At 46.9% G+C, this 13,870-nt stretch overlaps 1 protein-coding gene across 4 annotated transcripts in view; it reads left to right on the top strand.

The window, feature by feature from the left end:
* Nucleotides 1-13,870, top strand: part of GLYR1 (glyoxylate reductase 1 homolog) — a 34,008-nt gene that overhangs the window by 8,225 nt on the left and 11,913 nt on the right. For 2 of the 4 annotated variants that reach the window (XM_032397671.1, XM_032397670.1), the window contains exons 4-10: nucleotides 2,971-3,109; nucleotides 3,652-3,894; nucleotides 8,571-8,657; nucleotides 9,535-9,591; nucleotides 10,340-10,390; nucleotides 10,483-10,556; nucleotides 12,892-12,991. In XM_032397671.1, coding sequence (XP_032253562.1) covers nucleotides 2,971-3,109; nucleotides 3,652-3,894; nucleotides 8,571-8,657; nucleotides 9,535-9,591; nucleotides 10,340-10,390; nucleotides 10,483-10,556; nucleotides 12,892-12,991 — 751 coding nt within the window. The remainder of the gene's footprint in view (nucleotides 1-2,970; nucleotides 3,110-3,651; nucleotides 3,895-8,570; nucleotides 8,658-9,534; nucleotides 9,592-10,339; nucleotides 10,391-10,482; nucleotides 10,557-12,891; nucleotides 12,992-13,870) is intronic. The other 2 variants (XM_032397674.1, XM_032397672.1) reach the window with 1 other exon arrangement.

Raw genomic sequence — 13,870 nt, 5'->3', positions numbered from 1 at the left:
GTTATACTAGCTTCTTATGGCATGTCCCTCCAAAGACACTGTGTGCAGAATCAAGAAATTACATATTCCTTTTTCCTTGTTTTTACACAAGTGATAACGTAGTTCACACACTGCTCTGCATCTTGCTTTCTTCCACTTAACCAGGTATCTTAAGGGACCTTCCATTTTGTTCTTTGTAATGACATCACTGATTGCCACTACAAACAATGGGATTTACTTCCTTGTACGTAAAAGCAAAGGCCCATATTTTACACACCACTTGACTAAGCTTGATTTTTGACTCCCAGCCCAACAGCAAATTAGATAGAAAAGATCCAGCTCCTTCCAGGCATCAGGAGGATGATAAGAAGGAAATCATAAGTCGCAGTTCATATCACAGAAACAGAAGTCACCTAAAAAAATAATAACAAACGGGGGCACCTGGGTGGCTCAGTCGGTTAAACGTCCCAACTCTTGATCGCAGCTCAAGTCGCAATCTCAGGGTCATGATAAAACAGAAACAAAAATGTACAGGCAACAGCAACAACCAGAAAAGGCCACCAAAGCCTTAGAACATTTAACCCAGAGGCCATCATTCCAGCCCCTCTGAATATGCTTGGAAGGCATCATTTACTCAGTGATTATTTATTGAGCACCAGTTGCATACCAGGCCCAGCTGATGGGCCTCAGTGAGAATGGTGCATTATTGAAGCCCTGGCTGAAAAGCGTACTCTTTAAGGAGACAGGGTTTTGCAATATAGCCTTTAGAGAAAAAACTCTATTCAGAAGGCTAAAGTGATTTCAATTTGGCTCGATTTCAAGAGGTAATCCTCCTAGGGCTCTGGTGGGCTGGCTTTTTATTTACAGTTTTACAGTGCTTCAACAATAGGCTGATTTCTTAACTAGATTAATATTTCTTGGATTTATCCTCTTGATATTTATGCTGTCCATTCTTTTAGCAAACCATTTTCACTTTTCAAAAATGGTCAGAGAGGAAAATTTCATTTTAGGATGCAAATGCCAGAATGGAATTTTGACTATACCATTCTTCTGGCAGAAATCAGTAATCCACTTAAAATGCTTCAATGGAAAAATGGGCATGGATTATTGGTGCTTCCTCCACGCATGTCCTTACCTCTCCACTTCCTCTGGTTCATGTGGGGAGAGGAAGGCAGGGATTAGGATGCCTAGAGTGTATTGTCCCATCTCAGGAAGCTCCATAAAACCACACCATTGATCTTACACCAAAACTTGTGTGGGTCTCAGCTTCTAACCTGAAGCTCAGAGAAGGAAGAGGCATGTCCAGAGCACGGGGCCCTTTAAGCCTTATCGCTGGTATTTGCGTCATCTCAGTAGGACAGCTTAACCTGCTTTTCAGGGCATGTGTGGCTTTGCATCTGCTCTGGTGGTCTGTCCTTAGAAACACTAAATGGGAGGAGAAGCAGGAGGGTCCATTCAGTGGTGTACCTGCCACGCAATGTAAGGTCAAAATATAATTCCGTTTTTCTTCCCCATAGAATAGACCAATTCATTCTATCATAGCAAGTCTCAGACTTTAAGATGAGTTAGTCACTGGAAGGTACCTGCTTACCTCACCTGGTTGGAACTTTATGCAGTGAGACAGCATCTGAGTCTTTGTTCATCGTTCCGTTCTCTGTGGCTTTGTTTAGCCATAGATAACATGCTTAGTCCTGGTTTGCTATCACATTTATAGGCTGATAGTCCTACGGCTATTGTGTTTGTACAGATCCATGGTCACGATTATTAGCATAACACTTAAATCATAGGTGGCTGTAGGTGGGTTGGCTAAACTGTTTTTATGTAGAGATTAGCACTTTTTTTTTTTTTAAATGGGCTCCATGCCCAGTGTGGAGCCCAGTGTAGGGCTTAAACTCACGATCTTGAAATCAAGACCTGAGTTGAGATCAAGAGTTGGACGCTTAACTAAGTCACCCAGGCGCCCCACGTTTTTACTATTATTAGTGAATATTCTCCAGTTATCTCTAAAGGAGAGGACCCTAAGTTAGTGTGATAGCTCAGTTTCTCTATCCTTAACCTGACCCCTTTTTTCAGAAGGTTATGCTATGAAACTTGTGAGTATTACATAGTAAAAATGTATATAAGTTAACTGTTACCTCGCCAAGCCTATAAAATCCTCTCCTTTGTACTGGGACGCTGAATGTCATTTAGAAAAACCACAGGAAGCCAGCTGGGGCAGATTTGTTCAAGTCAGTCTGGTAGGCCAGATATTCCAGAATTGACAACTGATGGCTTTTTTACTTGCATGTGTTACACATTGATGGTAGGAATTAAAAAATAAACATCATAAGGGTATGTTGTATTTTTAATCACAAGCAGAATCTTGTTTCTAAAGACCTCCTATTACGACTGCTGCCCTAATTCCAAATCATGTGTCATTTGTTTTGTGTGGTTTAGTAGCCACAGACAGGATCATTTATGAACAAATATCGCAAAGAGGAGCAGATTTCACATGCTGCATTTCTTGAGCCATGGGTGCATCCCTGATTCTCAGTTGATGACAGATTGTCATTCTGGTTTGGGTATTGACTGGGCAGTGATGTTGCTGTGGTCGATTATGCTTCCTGATGCCCTCGGTCCATGAGGGGCCCCTGTGATGAGAATGGAAGAACATCGCCAGGCTTCCCCTGCCCTGCACAAGTGGCAGGCGATGTGTGGTTTAGTGTGGAAGGCTGGTGAACGAGAATGGACATAAATAGCCTGCAACTTGTGGAGGATATTCTGGTTTTGGTGGTGGTGGTGGTGGTTGTGCTTGACTTGTTTCAGGAAGACATACTTTTATAACACCCCAAGAGTTTGGGGTGGGTGGTAACATGTTTTGAAAAAATGGCAGGCCTGGTTCAAAGTCCAGTTAAACCAAACGGATATTTGCATTCTGTTGTGATGAGGTAATTGGTAATTTATGGCATGGGCAGTGTGGATCATACCCTTTCTGTGTGTGTTTTCTGCTAGTGCCTGGATCAAAGTGGAACAGCTAAAGCCATACCATGCGCACAAGGAGGAAATGATCAAGATCAACAAGGGGAAACGATTCCAGCAGGCTGTGGATGCTGTTGAAGAGTTCCTCCGGAGAGCCAAAGGGAAAGACCAGGTGAGAGACTGATTCTTGCTTTATTCCAGCATCTGACTGGTTATTTTGGCATAGTAACTAACAGATTAAATATTGCCCAAACCCAAACTCTATTCTTATGCCATGCCAATGGCAAGAACACTACTTCAGTTCTAGGGTATCCGCGTTTGGCTTATCAGCTTGAAACTCCATGCATGCGGCAGACTTTTCTGAAATAGATTTCTGTTCTTAGGAAACTCACTTGGACTCAGGAGAAGTATCTCAGCTTTTGAGTACAACACAGGCATTTCTCCCTTTGACATCCTAGAGATTAGGAGTGTTCTTGGGTATATCCACTGCCTGGGTGTAAATCCCACTTCTTAGCTTTGGGTACAGGCAAGTAAGTGATTTGACTTTACCTGCTTCCCCAAGTATCAGTGGAAGCAATAGCAGAACCTATTTCATAGGGTTGTTGTGTGGATAGCACATGTAAAGCGCTTCTCCTAGGGTGTGGCTCGTGTAAATGGCGGTGGTGGCGGCAGTGGCTGCTGTGGTGGCTATCATTGTTATTATTAAACTTTCAGACATCGTCCCACAATTCTGCTGATGACAAGAATCGGCGTAATTCCAGTGAGGAGAGAAGTAGGCCAAACTCAGGTGATGAGAAGCGGAAGCTTAGCCTGTCTGAAGGGAAGGTGAAGAAGAACATGGGAGAAGGAAAGAAGAGGGTGTCTTCAGGCTCTTCAGAGAGAGGCTCCAAGTCCCCTCTGAAAAGAGCCCAAGAGCAGAGTCCCCGGAAGCGGGGTCGGCCCCCAAAGGATGAGAAGGTTTGTTTTACCTCTGCAGCTTCCGGGATTAGTGACTTCCTTCTGTCTGTGAAAGAGTTGAGCTCTACAGTGCCTCAGCTCACTGAGTGGACATAGAAACCTGTGCTAAGCACTGCCCTAAAGAATCCTGCAGACCAGGGGAGGGACTCAGCCTGGGGGCACAGGCATGAAATAGGAACACAAGGCAGCAAAGGGTCTCTCATTCAACTAAATGGTCGAGGCAGGAGAACAGTCCACCTGAGCCAGCATGCAAGGGCTGGCACTGGAAGGGGCTTAAGAAAGAGGGGAAGGCATTCCAGAGACAGAGGGCCGAACCTGTATAGGGCTTGATGTTGGCGTGGATATTCTCATTATAGGTAGAGGACAGGGAGGAGAGCAGAGAGCTAAAAGTGGGTTGTCACTGGATTGTGGAGGGCCTCGAGGTCTACTGAAGCAGTATTTACTGTCATGGAGTCCATAGGGGGCCACAAACATGTTGGAGCTGGGTGTCAGGGTGGTGGTGTGCTCCAAGCTGCATGTTAGCAATGGTGGAGGGCAGAGAAAAAGGCTAAAACTGGTCAGAAAGCTAAACCCAGGTTTGCATTTATATATAAGGAGCTATCCTGATAGCAAATACTGAAAGGAACTGCCTGAGAGGCACTTCAGAGGAAGGGCTCATAAGATTTAGCAACGGGTTACAGAGGAAAGGGGGAGGGAGATGATTTCAGGTTTTTGTTTGGAAAATGGTAATAACTTTCTCAAGAGCAAGAGTCAGGAGTAGGGTTGGCGAATGGAGCAAGAGGACTAGATCTGTTTTGAATGTGATGAATTTGAAGTGATGCCAAGACTATTAGGGAGACTTGAACTAATGTCGGGATGGAATGTAGATGCGGGAGGCAAATATGTAGAAGTATGTTGGAGAATACATACAAAGTGTATCTGAGGCCCAGTGGGATTGGTCTTCAGAGAAAGTAAGGAGGGAGCAGAGTGAAGGGCAGTATTCTGCTTCGCAGGGAAAATACCCGTAGGTCAGAGTTGGAAGGATTCAGAGGAGCCATCACAGTGAAATAAAGTGGAAATAACGTAACTTTCACCTTCCTGAGAAGATTTAGGTCAAGTCTCAAAAGCCAAGGGAAGAGAATTCGAGATGGAGGGGGTAGTCTGTGAAAACACAGGGGAGAACTGTTAGAGCACAGTCAAGGGGACAGGAGCCAGATGGCTGGCAGAAACAGTTGGGTGATAAGGCCTTGACAAAACACTAGACCACATCAGATCATGGCCTGCAAATTCAGACACCAGCGAGACCAGACAGGTCATGGCAGCAAGGGGAGGCTGGCTGAGGGTTTGCAGCCCTGACCTGCCTCCACACTGAGAGCACTAGGGGTGGCAGCAGCTGGTGCTCTGGGGAGGTCATTGCTCTGTCCATGGGGTCCCAGCCAACTTTTGCCAGGTCGTCTGGTTTTTCCTCTAGAGAAGCTGGAGATACTGATTTTTATGTGTAACATTCCAATTTTATGTGTTACACGCTAATTCAAAATTTTAAAATACTTTTAGGTCCAAGGAACATCTCTGGGCCAGATTGAGCCTGTGGGCTGCCACTCTGTGACCACTGTGTTAGAGAAAGTCCTTCTCACTGTCAGACAACCTGAGACTGAGAGTAAACAGAGTGACTAGCGGTCAGGACAACCCTGGCTGACGGTGAGCACAGGGAACTGCCAGCCAGAGGTGGAGAAGGTGGAGAAAACAGCTAGCCGTGGTGCAGAAAGAACTTTCAGGGGGTGTGTTCTAATTTGATCCAATTGAATTGATTTCCTGGGGATCCAGAGGCATCTGAGCTGTCAGGTTTTATACTGTTCTCCAAATTCCTATTTTCTGCTTTCTAAAGCCGTGGATCTCACCAACTCCGTGCTGGCCCTGCAGAGAAACGACATCTTTTTGGAAAAAGAGAAGTGTGCAGGAGAGGTGAGGAGGAGGTCTGAGTTGGAACTGTGACTCCATAACTTGCTGCAGCTGTGTGGCCTTGGCCAACTTCCTTTGCCTTGGTTTCCTCGTCTGATCATTGGGAATAATAGTGATACCTGTCTCTCAGGTTTGTCGTGAGAATTAAATGAGTAACAAGAGCAAAGCATCAAGAACAGTGTGCCGTGCACCACACATTTGAAAAATGGCTTTATGTTTGTCAGTGTCTGGCAGGAGCCTGTTGTGCAGTGAGAGCGTAGTGGTTTTAGTGTCACCCGAGGCCGCCACCGGGCTTTACTGCAGGGACTCTTCTCACAGGCTCCCAGGGAAAAGCAGTTTGCCCTTGAATCTGAATTATTAATCAGGGGATAGTAACATTTCTGCTGCCGTTCTTGGAGTCAGGTCCCCTGCCAAGAGGTCTACTTGCTCTTTACCCTTAGCGCAATGCTTCCTACAGTCTCCTTGCTTGGCCGGCCTCTAGTGAAGGATTTGTCAGCTGGAGAGGAAGGAGTATGGCTAGTGGTGCAGGGCGGACACAGCCCTTTCAGTTCAGACAGTTGGTTTTAACTAAGCACCTTCAGAGATGTAGGGAATCTGGGCTTGGAATTTTGGTGCATCTTCTGATATAATAGGTCCTGCGGTCTAAAAAGAGTGTGTGTTGCTACAGTAATGGCTTCTTTCTGAAACAGCAGTAGCCTAGGCTGATAACTGGGCAAAGTCTCGGATGATAGCCGTTCGGAGCCATAATCCCCTGTCCTGTGAGGATTAGTGGAAAAGGCTGACCTTTTGACGCAGAGGCGTCAGTTGCGTGCGTACAGGGAAAGGCTGGGTTCGTGCCTCAACTGTGGTGTGAGAGGTGTGCCCTCATCCTCTCTCAGGGGCTCTCATTTCCAAGTCCTGGGCTGAGAAGAACTGCAGCTTTGGGCACACAGCACCCTGACAGCACAGAGCCCTCAGGGCTATGGCTCTCCTCAAACCCCCGAGTGGTTCAGGGACTGCTGACTGGGGAGTCGAGGCCTTCTGCTGGTGCCAGATGGAGAGCCAGTGTCTCCACCCCACTCTCCTGTCCTGAGACCTTAAGCAGGTCACTAGAGCTGTGCTGCCCCTAGCCACAGGGGACAGATACAGAACATGTCCATCGCGGCAGGACGTTCTTGGGACAGTTCTACACTAGGCCTCTTTTTTCCCCATATCTCTTTGTTCAGCACGTGTTGATTGAGCAGCCCCACATAAGCCAGATGTCTAGTGATAAAGCAGCATGATAGTTAGACCAGGCCCCTCTCATGTTCACTTCTTCAGTAAATAGCGAGCATCTCCTCTGTGCCAGGCATGGCTCCCTGCGTGGGATAGAGAGTAAACAAAATTGGCAAAGGTCTTGCTTTCATAGAACTCACTTATAATAACATCAGCATCACGTAGGAAGATACAGAGGGGTCAGGGAAAGCACCCCGATAAGGTGACATTTCCGCGGAGACCTGAAGTGAGCATGTGAGCCAAGCAGATAACTGTTGGAAGAGCATTCCCAGTAGTGCAAAGGCATATGCTTGGTGTGTTTGGGGAATGGCTGGAGGGCCAAGGCGGTGCTGGTGAGTTAGAGAGTGGTGAGGGGGAGAAAATATAATAGGATATGAATTCAGAGAGGTAGGGTGGAGTTGGGGGGTTGTAGAACTTATAGTGCCCCGTAGGCCTGACTGTGTGAGACAGGAAGCCAGTTGTAGGCAGAGAAGTGGCCTACTGCACTCTAGCTCCTGTGTCCAGTCTAGACTGCAGGGTTCCAGAACGGAAGCAGAGGGGGATCCCTTTTGCTACAGTCCAAGTGGCAGGGGATGGCAAAAAAAGGGGTCACTGATCCGCAGTTGTAAAACCATAATCATTGCTACCAGGTAAGAGGAGGGTGGAATCAAGAAGGACTGCAAAGATCTCAGCCTGGTAGAACGGAGCTGCTTTTCTAAGACTGCGAAGACTGTGGAAGGCACCGTTGGGGCGGGGAGATCCAGAGTTCAGTGGGACGTTCAAGATTCCAAGTAGAAATGTCAGGAGAGCCACCGTGGCTGGAAGATCCCACATGTGGAAAGGGAGTGTGAGGTGAACTTGGTGGAGGGGATAAGAGCACAGCTGAAGCAGCATCCTGCCCAGGATGGGTGTGGGCAAGGCTGTTGGTGAGGAGGTGCGCCCCGTTCCACTGGGTCCTGTCCTGGCATCAGCCTGGAGAGGGAGTGGGGCTCTTGGCTCCCAGCTGCCCTGGATTGGAAGTCTGGCTTTGTCACTTAGTAGCTTAGTAGTTAAAACGCTGGGCACATTTCCTCATCAGCACCATGTGGCTTTCTTGGGTTTTTTTTTTTTTTTTTTGAGATTCTCTCTGAAGCCAGTACTGTTTTCTTAATGTTCATTATTGGCCGTAAGGAATCTTCTCTGTGACTTGCTAACAACATTGCACACCATAGTTGGGATTTCCAGAGACATCTGTCCTTGTGAAACTTGGGCACAAGAAGACAATTTGTTATTTCAAGAACAGAGAAGAAAGCCTTGCTCCATGTTGATGAGAACTTGCCTGGTTTCTCCCGATGGACAGTCAGACCGTGCCTGGGGACTTAGGCTGAGACTGGAGTTGGCTAGGGGGTTCGTTTGAGGTGGAATGTAACTGAAGGAAGCGAAGCAGGATTTGGCGATTTGGCGCAGGAAGACATCTGCTACTGAGGTGGCCTCAGTGTCTTGACCATCTGCCTTTCCCTCTGTAGGATCTCACCATCCCTGAGTCTAGTACCGTGAAGGGGGTGATGGCTGGACCGATGGCCGCGTTTAAATGGCAGCCGACTGTGAGCGAGGTAACAAGCTCTCCCGCAGGCCAGGATAAGCCCAGCCTCCAAGCTGGTTTCCTGGCCTGTGTGAGGCGCTTTTTCTTTCCCAATTCTTTAAATTGCAAGAAAGTACTGAGGTGTTTGAGGGGGAAAAGTGCAAGTCTCCACCCTCATGGGTGCTCAGTTTCATGTTCTATGTAACTTCTTCCAGACCCTTTGCTACAACCCCCACTCACTCATCATTTATAGAATTATATACCCACATGGGGTTTCTATTGTTGGGAATAGGGTTGGTTTTCACAAACGCAGGATTGGCCCACACATTTTTTCACTTAATGCTTTATAGACACCTTTCACTGTTCACATATACAACTCTGCTGTTCAGTAGCCCCTTGGAGTGGATGCCCCAGTCCCCTGTTGTGCCTAATTGTGAAAGCCCTTGAAAGTCCTACACTCATTGCCCTGCATTTCTGTTTATATCGATCCTCCGTGAGACAAGACACTCAAGGGTCTGGCACCAGACACAGTAGGTAAAACCCTAAAATTGGGAGAGTGCTGAGAATTGATTTGGCCTCGCCTACTCAGTTATCCAAAGGGACTGGTAAATGCTGCATTTTAAAAATACCAGTATACCTCTTAAATATTTTCCTGCAGTGTTACTAGAATAATTTTTATGCCACCCTGACAGAACTGTCTCTTCTTTTCCACTTGTAGCCAGTTTCCCTCTAGCTGGAGCAGGGACCATTTATAAAAGGCTTAGACCAACAATGGGAAAGGGCTTCCAGGCAGTTATATAGTCGAGACCAGCTGCCAGGGGTGTTTCAGCCAGAGGAGAGTCAGTTACCAGGCAAGGTGACCTCTAATAGAAGATAAGTTGTTTTATTGAATCATTTTCTGGTTTCAGCCTGTGAAAGATGCAGACCCTCATTTCCATCATTTCCTGCTCAGCCAAACTGAGAAGGTGAGTCGGTCTTCTACATTTTTGATCCTTGGTCAGGGGCTGGCCTAAAGGGAGAAGGTGGCTCCATGGAACCTCACCCTACTAGTCTGAAAGGTTAGGCTCTGCTTCTACCACTGCCCAGAGCAACTAGATAGAAAGTCACATGGAGGCCCACTCGTGACTCAGGTGTTGTTACAGTTAAAAGTAAACCCCACAAAAAAAAAAAATATTTAAGGCTCAGCAGCTGTGTGGTTGAGACATTTGTGAGTCTGGGGCAGAAGCCAGACCTTGTGAGCTATCCACATTCATGAGGAAGCCCTTGCTGTTTGGTGGATGCATTCTCAGGCTTGCTGTGCAAGCAGTCTCTCTAAACCATCGGGTTGTGGAGGGCAAGCTTCCCAGAGTATCTGTAAGGCCATGAGTTAGGCTGAACCTTGATATAGGACCTGATAGGCTGTGGCTTTGGAGTTGGACAGATCTGGGTTGCAAGCCCAGTTACACTGAGTAGCCTTGTAACTCTGAGTGTATGACTTCATGAATCTGATCCTTAATGTCATCATCGGCAAAAGAATCTTGCAGAGTTGCATAGATATTTAAGTGAAGTAGTTTGTGTTACCTTTCTGATGTGTCCTTTGGAGTTCAGTAAAGTCAAACAGCAAATAGGTTTCAGTGTTAACACCACACTTTAGGCCTAACCTCTTAGGGAAATTATAACGAAGACCAGTTAAGCGTTCAGTTTAATACATGGTCTTTTTCCCTCCTTTATTAGCCAGCTGTCTGTTACCAGGCAATCACAAAGAAGTTGAAAATATGTGAAGAGGTACGTAGGTTCCATGCCTCCCTATTTTTCTCTTCCACTGGGGCCCTTGCCATGGGCAGACTGACCTGATGAGCTGTGCTTCCTTTCCCTAGGAAACTGGGTCCACCTCCATCCAGGCAGCAGACAGCACGGCCGTGAATGGCAGCATCACACCCACAGACAAAAAGTAGGACCTTTGATGAAAAGGCTTCTTGTGGCTCTAGTTCTGTTAGGGAATAGGGGATGACCCCAAGGGGGCTCTTTAAGGGTTGTATCCCAGCCATTGGTGGGACTGAATGGAAAGAGAGAGGGAAAGTTGTAATTTTTAGTGAGTTGCCTGGAATTAATTTGACCTGCAGGAGACCAAGGTCCTATAAGTATATGGTGGGGTTGCCTTCATAGCTCACTAGTGAGTCTTGGAGCTGGAGGAACACTCAGTTTGGTGGTTCTCAGACTTTCCCCTGCCTCAGAATCACCTGGAAGGCCACATGTAAAGCATCAACTGCTAGGCCCCACCCCCCAGGGTTTCTCAGTCAGTAGATCTGGAGTGGATCCGGAGAGTTTATAATATTGGACACCTTCCTGGGTGTGCCACTGCTGCCAGTCAAGAGACCACACTTTGAGAACCACTGGCTGGGTAGAACAGTGATGAAAACAGTTTCAGGGTTGTGGTGGGGGCAGGTGGCGGGTGAGAGGTGAATCACCATCATCCCGCTTTCCCCGGCTCTCCCTGCTGTCGCCGCCCTTTCCTTCCCACACACCTGCCTTGACTGTGGTCCCCAAAGCTTAGCTTGCGCCCGCACACCCCTGCCTTTCCTCTGGTGGTATTTGCAGTCGTGTGTCTAAAAGTGCTAAGACAGAGCACTGTCCTGAGCCCAGTGGCCGGGTCTGAGTTCTCCGTGCATATTTCCTGTACAGTTCTTTCTCCAGAGTAAAAACAGTACGTCTTTTACTTTATTCATAATTTTTGTGCTGATGAAATCCCTGATTCCACTGGTTATTTTGGGTCAACGGCCCTGGGGAGAGTAGAAAAGGCAGAGGCATGTTCTATGCTAATGAAAGGGAACATGGGTGTCACTCACTGATTTAAGGAGGATTGTGTTGATTTTTTTAAAAAAATGACAAGGATGAGACTGAGACCAGAGTCCAGTGCTTTCACCTAAGACCTTTGTTGCCCCATTAGTCAAACTGTTTTTTGACATGAATGTGAAGCCAACTACAAAGTGAAGCAGCTGTATGGTGCACTAGCTGTCCTGGAACGCCAGGAAAAGAATTCGTCTGTTGTGATGTAGAATCGTCGGGCAAGCTTAAACTACCCAGACAGCTGTGAATGACAAAAGATCTCCTGGGTTTTGAGCTTTGGCTGGAAACTTGGTGAGGGTGCCATTTGGTGAGGAACGTGGTGGGTTCTGTTTTTATCATTAGATTCAGGCTGGGACAGAGAGCATATGAGAGTTCGTATTCCACCAGCGATGAGGGGAGACCATTTCAGTTCAAGAGCCAGTTTGCAGGGGTGGCTGTGAATGTCACCCCAGAAGACCAAGAATACTAAAAGGGTAACTCAGGTGAAGGTGGACAGGCTGCAGAGAGGGTCTGGAGCTGAGAGAAACCTAAGCCAAAACCAGAACACCATGTAGTAAGAAATGATGGAAGAGGCATTGGTTAGCTATATCACATGCAAGGAGTGAAGTGCAGGAACCAAAAAAAGACCTTTGGGTAAGATAAAATCATCTGTAAAAGCACATAGAAATAGCAATAGTAGCCAATAGCCCCTAAGTTCTCAGCATTGCAGGAAGAAGCAGGCCACAGGAAGTGAAGGTAAGCAGAACATGTCCACCTGAACTCTAGTCCCCCAAGATGAGCATGGGCCTGCAGTTAGAAGGGCAGGGTGGGGAAGTGCAGACAGGCCAGCGGAGAGCAGTGCCAGGAGGTTCAGGAGAAGGCAGGCATAGGAAGAATTCATGTTCTGGAGAATTCCCCTGGCTCCAGGCTTTGAAAAGGGTCAGGGCCCGTCTCTGCTGACAGCAGGAAGAACACAAAGGTAGTGTCAAGTGTCGAGCTGGGGAGGGAGATGAAGACTATGATCCTGAGTCCTGCAGTTGAAGAAGTTGGCTGGCTCTGAACACATTGCTTCAGTTACTTGTCACGGATTCTGATGTGCTTTAAAGTGGCATCTGAAAGCCTGGTATTCGGGGTGGCCGACCAGGAAACCACTGCAAGAGTCAAAGACACATGCCTGCTTTCTCGCTGTACCGGAATTGGAGGCTCAGACGCTCTATCAAAGCAGTAAGGGAACAAGTTGGAAGACTTGCCCTGAACCAATGAGGCACACTTCTTTCTGTGGCAGGCAAGGGTTTAGAAAAGCCCACTTAAATTGAGGGACACTTCAAAACGATGGCATGATGAGAAAAGGCACGACGATGTGCACGTGCTGCTGCTGGCTCTGCAGCGGTGCTGTCAGCCGCTGAGTGGACTTGCTGGTGGATGAGCCCCCCGAACCCATCGGTATCTCTCTTTTTCAGGATAGGATTTTTGGGCCTTGGCCTCATGGGAAGTGGCATCGTCTCCAACTTGCTAAAAATGGGTCACACAGTGACTGTCTGGAACCGGACTGCAGAAAAAGTAAGCATTCATGGGGGTGCTTGTCGGGCAGGTTGGGACGGCACCTTGACCCTTGGAGTTGGAGTGGCTTAAGGATAGGAATCTTCCTGTTACCTCCGCCCAGCGTTCTGCATGCGTAGAGTAGGAGAAGCCAAGCTCCTAGTTCAGGCAGGTGAAGCTGTAGGTATATGAGCTTAGGATGTTTGGTTTTTTGTGTTTTCTTTTTCTAATTATTTAAATTCTTAACATACGTGATAAAAATTGGTTTCAGGTGTAGAATTAAATGTTATATAATTTATATATCATCACAAGTGTCCTCCTTAATACCCATCACCCATTTAGCCCATTCCCTGCCCACCTCCTTCCATCAACTCTTAGTTTGTTCTCTATAGTTGAGAATCTCTAAGCTTTAGATGTTATTATAAAAAGTAAACATTTAGGGGTGCCTGGGTGGCTCAGTTGTTGGGCATCTGCCTTCGGCTCAGGTCATGATCCCAAAGTTCTGGGATCGAGCCCTGCATGGGGCTCCCTGCCTCGCAGGGAGCCTGCTTCTCCCTCTCCCACTTCCCCTGCTTGTGTTCCCTCTCTCGCTGTGTCTCTCTCTGTCAAATAAATAAATAAAATCTTAAAAAAAATAAAAAGCTCACTAGGATGTTCAGTGCAACTGGAACTCTTAAAAATAAATAAATAAAAAGTAAACATTTAAAAACACTTGGGTATAAAATGAAGTGAAAATTCTCCCTTCTCTGCCATTACCTGAGCTAGCTCACGTCAGGTGTTTGTATCCTTTTTTTTCATGCATATGCAAATATATATGTGTGTATATTAGTAATTCATTGATACTAAGTGCATAGAGATAGATCTTCTTTTTAGTGGCTGCACTGTTCTGTCATTGGGATT

Source organism: Phoca vitulina, unplaced genomic scaffold, assembly GCF_004348235.1.
Source record: "Phoca vitulina isolate PV1807 unplaced genomic scaffold, GSC_HSeal_1.0 scaffold102, whole genome shotgun sequence".
NCBI classification, from domain to species: Eukaryota; Metazoa; Chordata; class Mammalia; order Carnivora; family Phocidae; genus Phoca; species Phoca vitulina.
The sequence above is the reverse complement of the archived record's forward strand: the minus strand, read 5'-3'. Positions and strand labels throughout refer to the sequence as shown.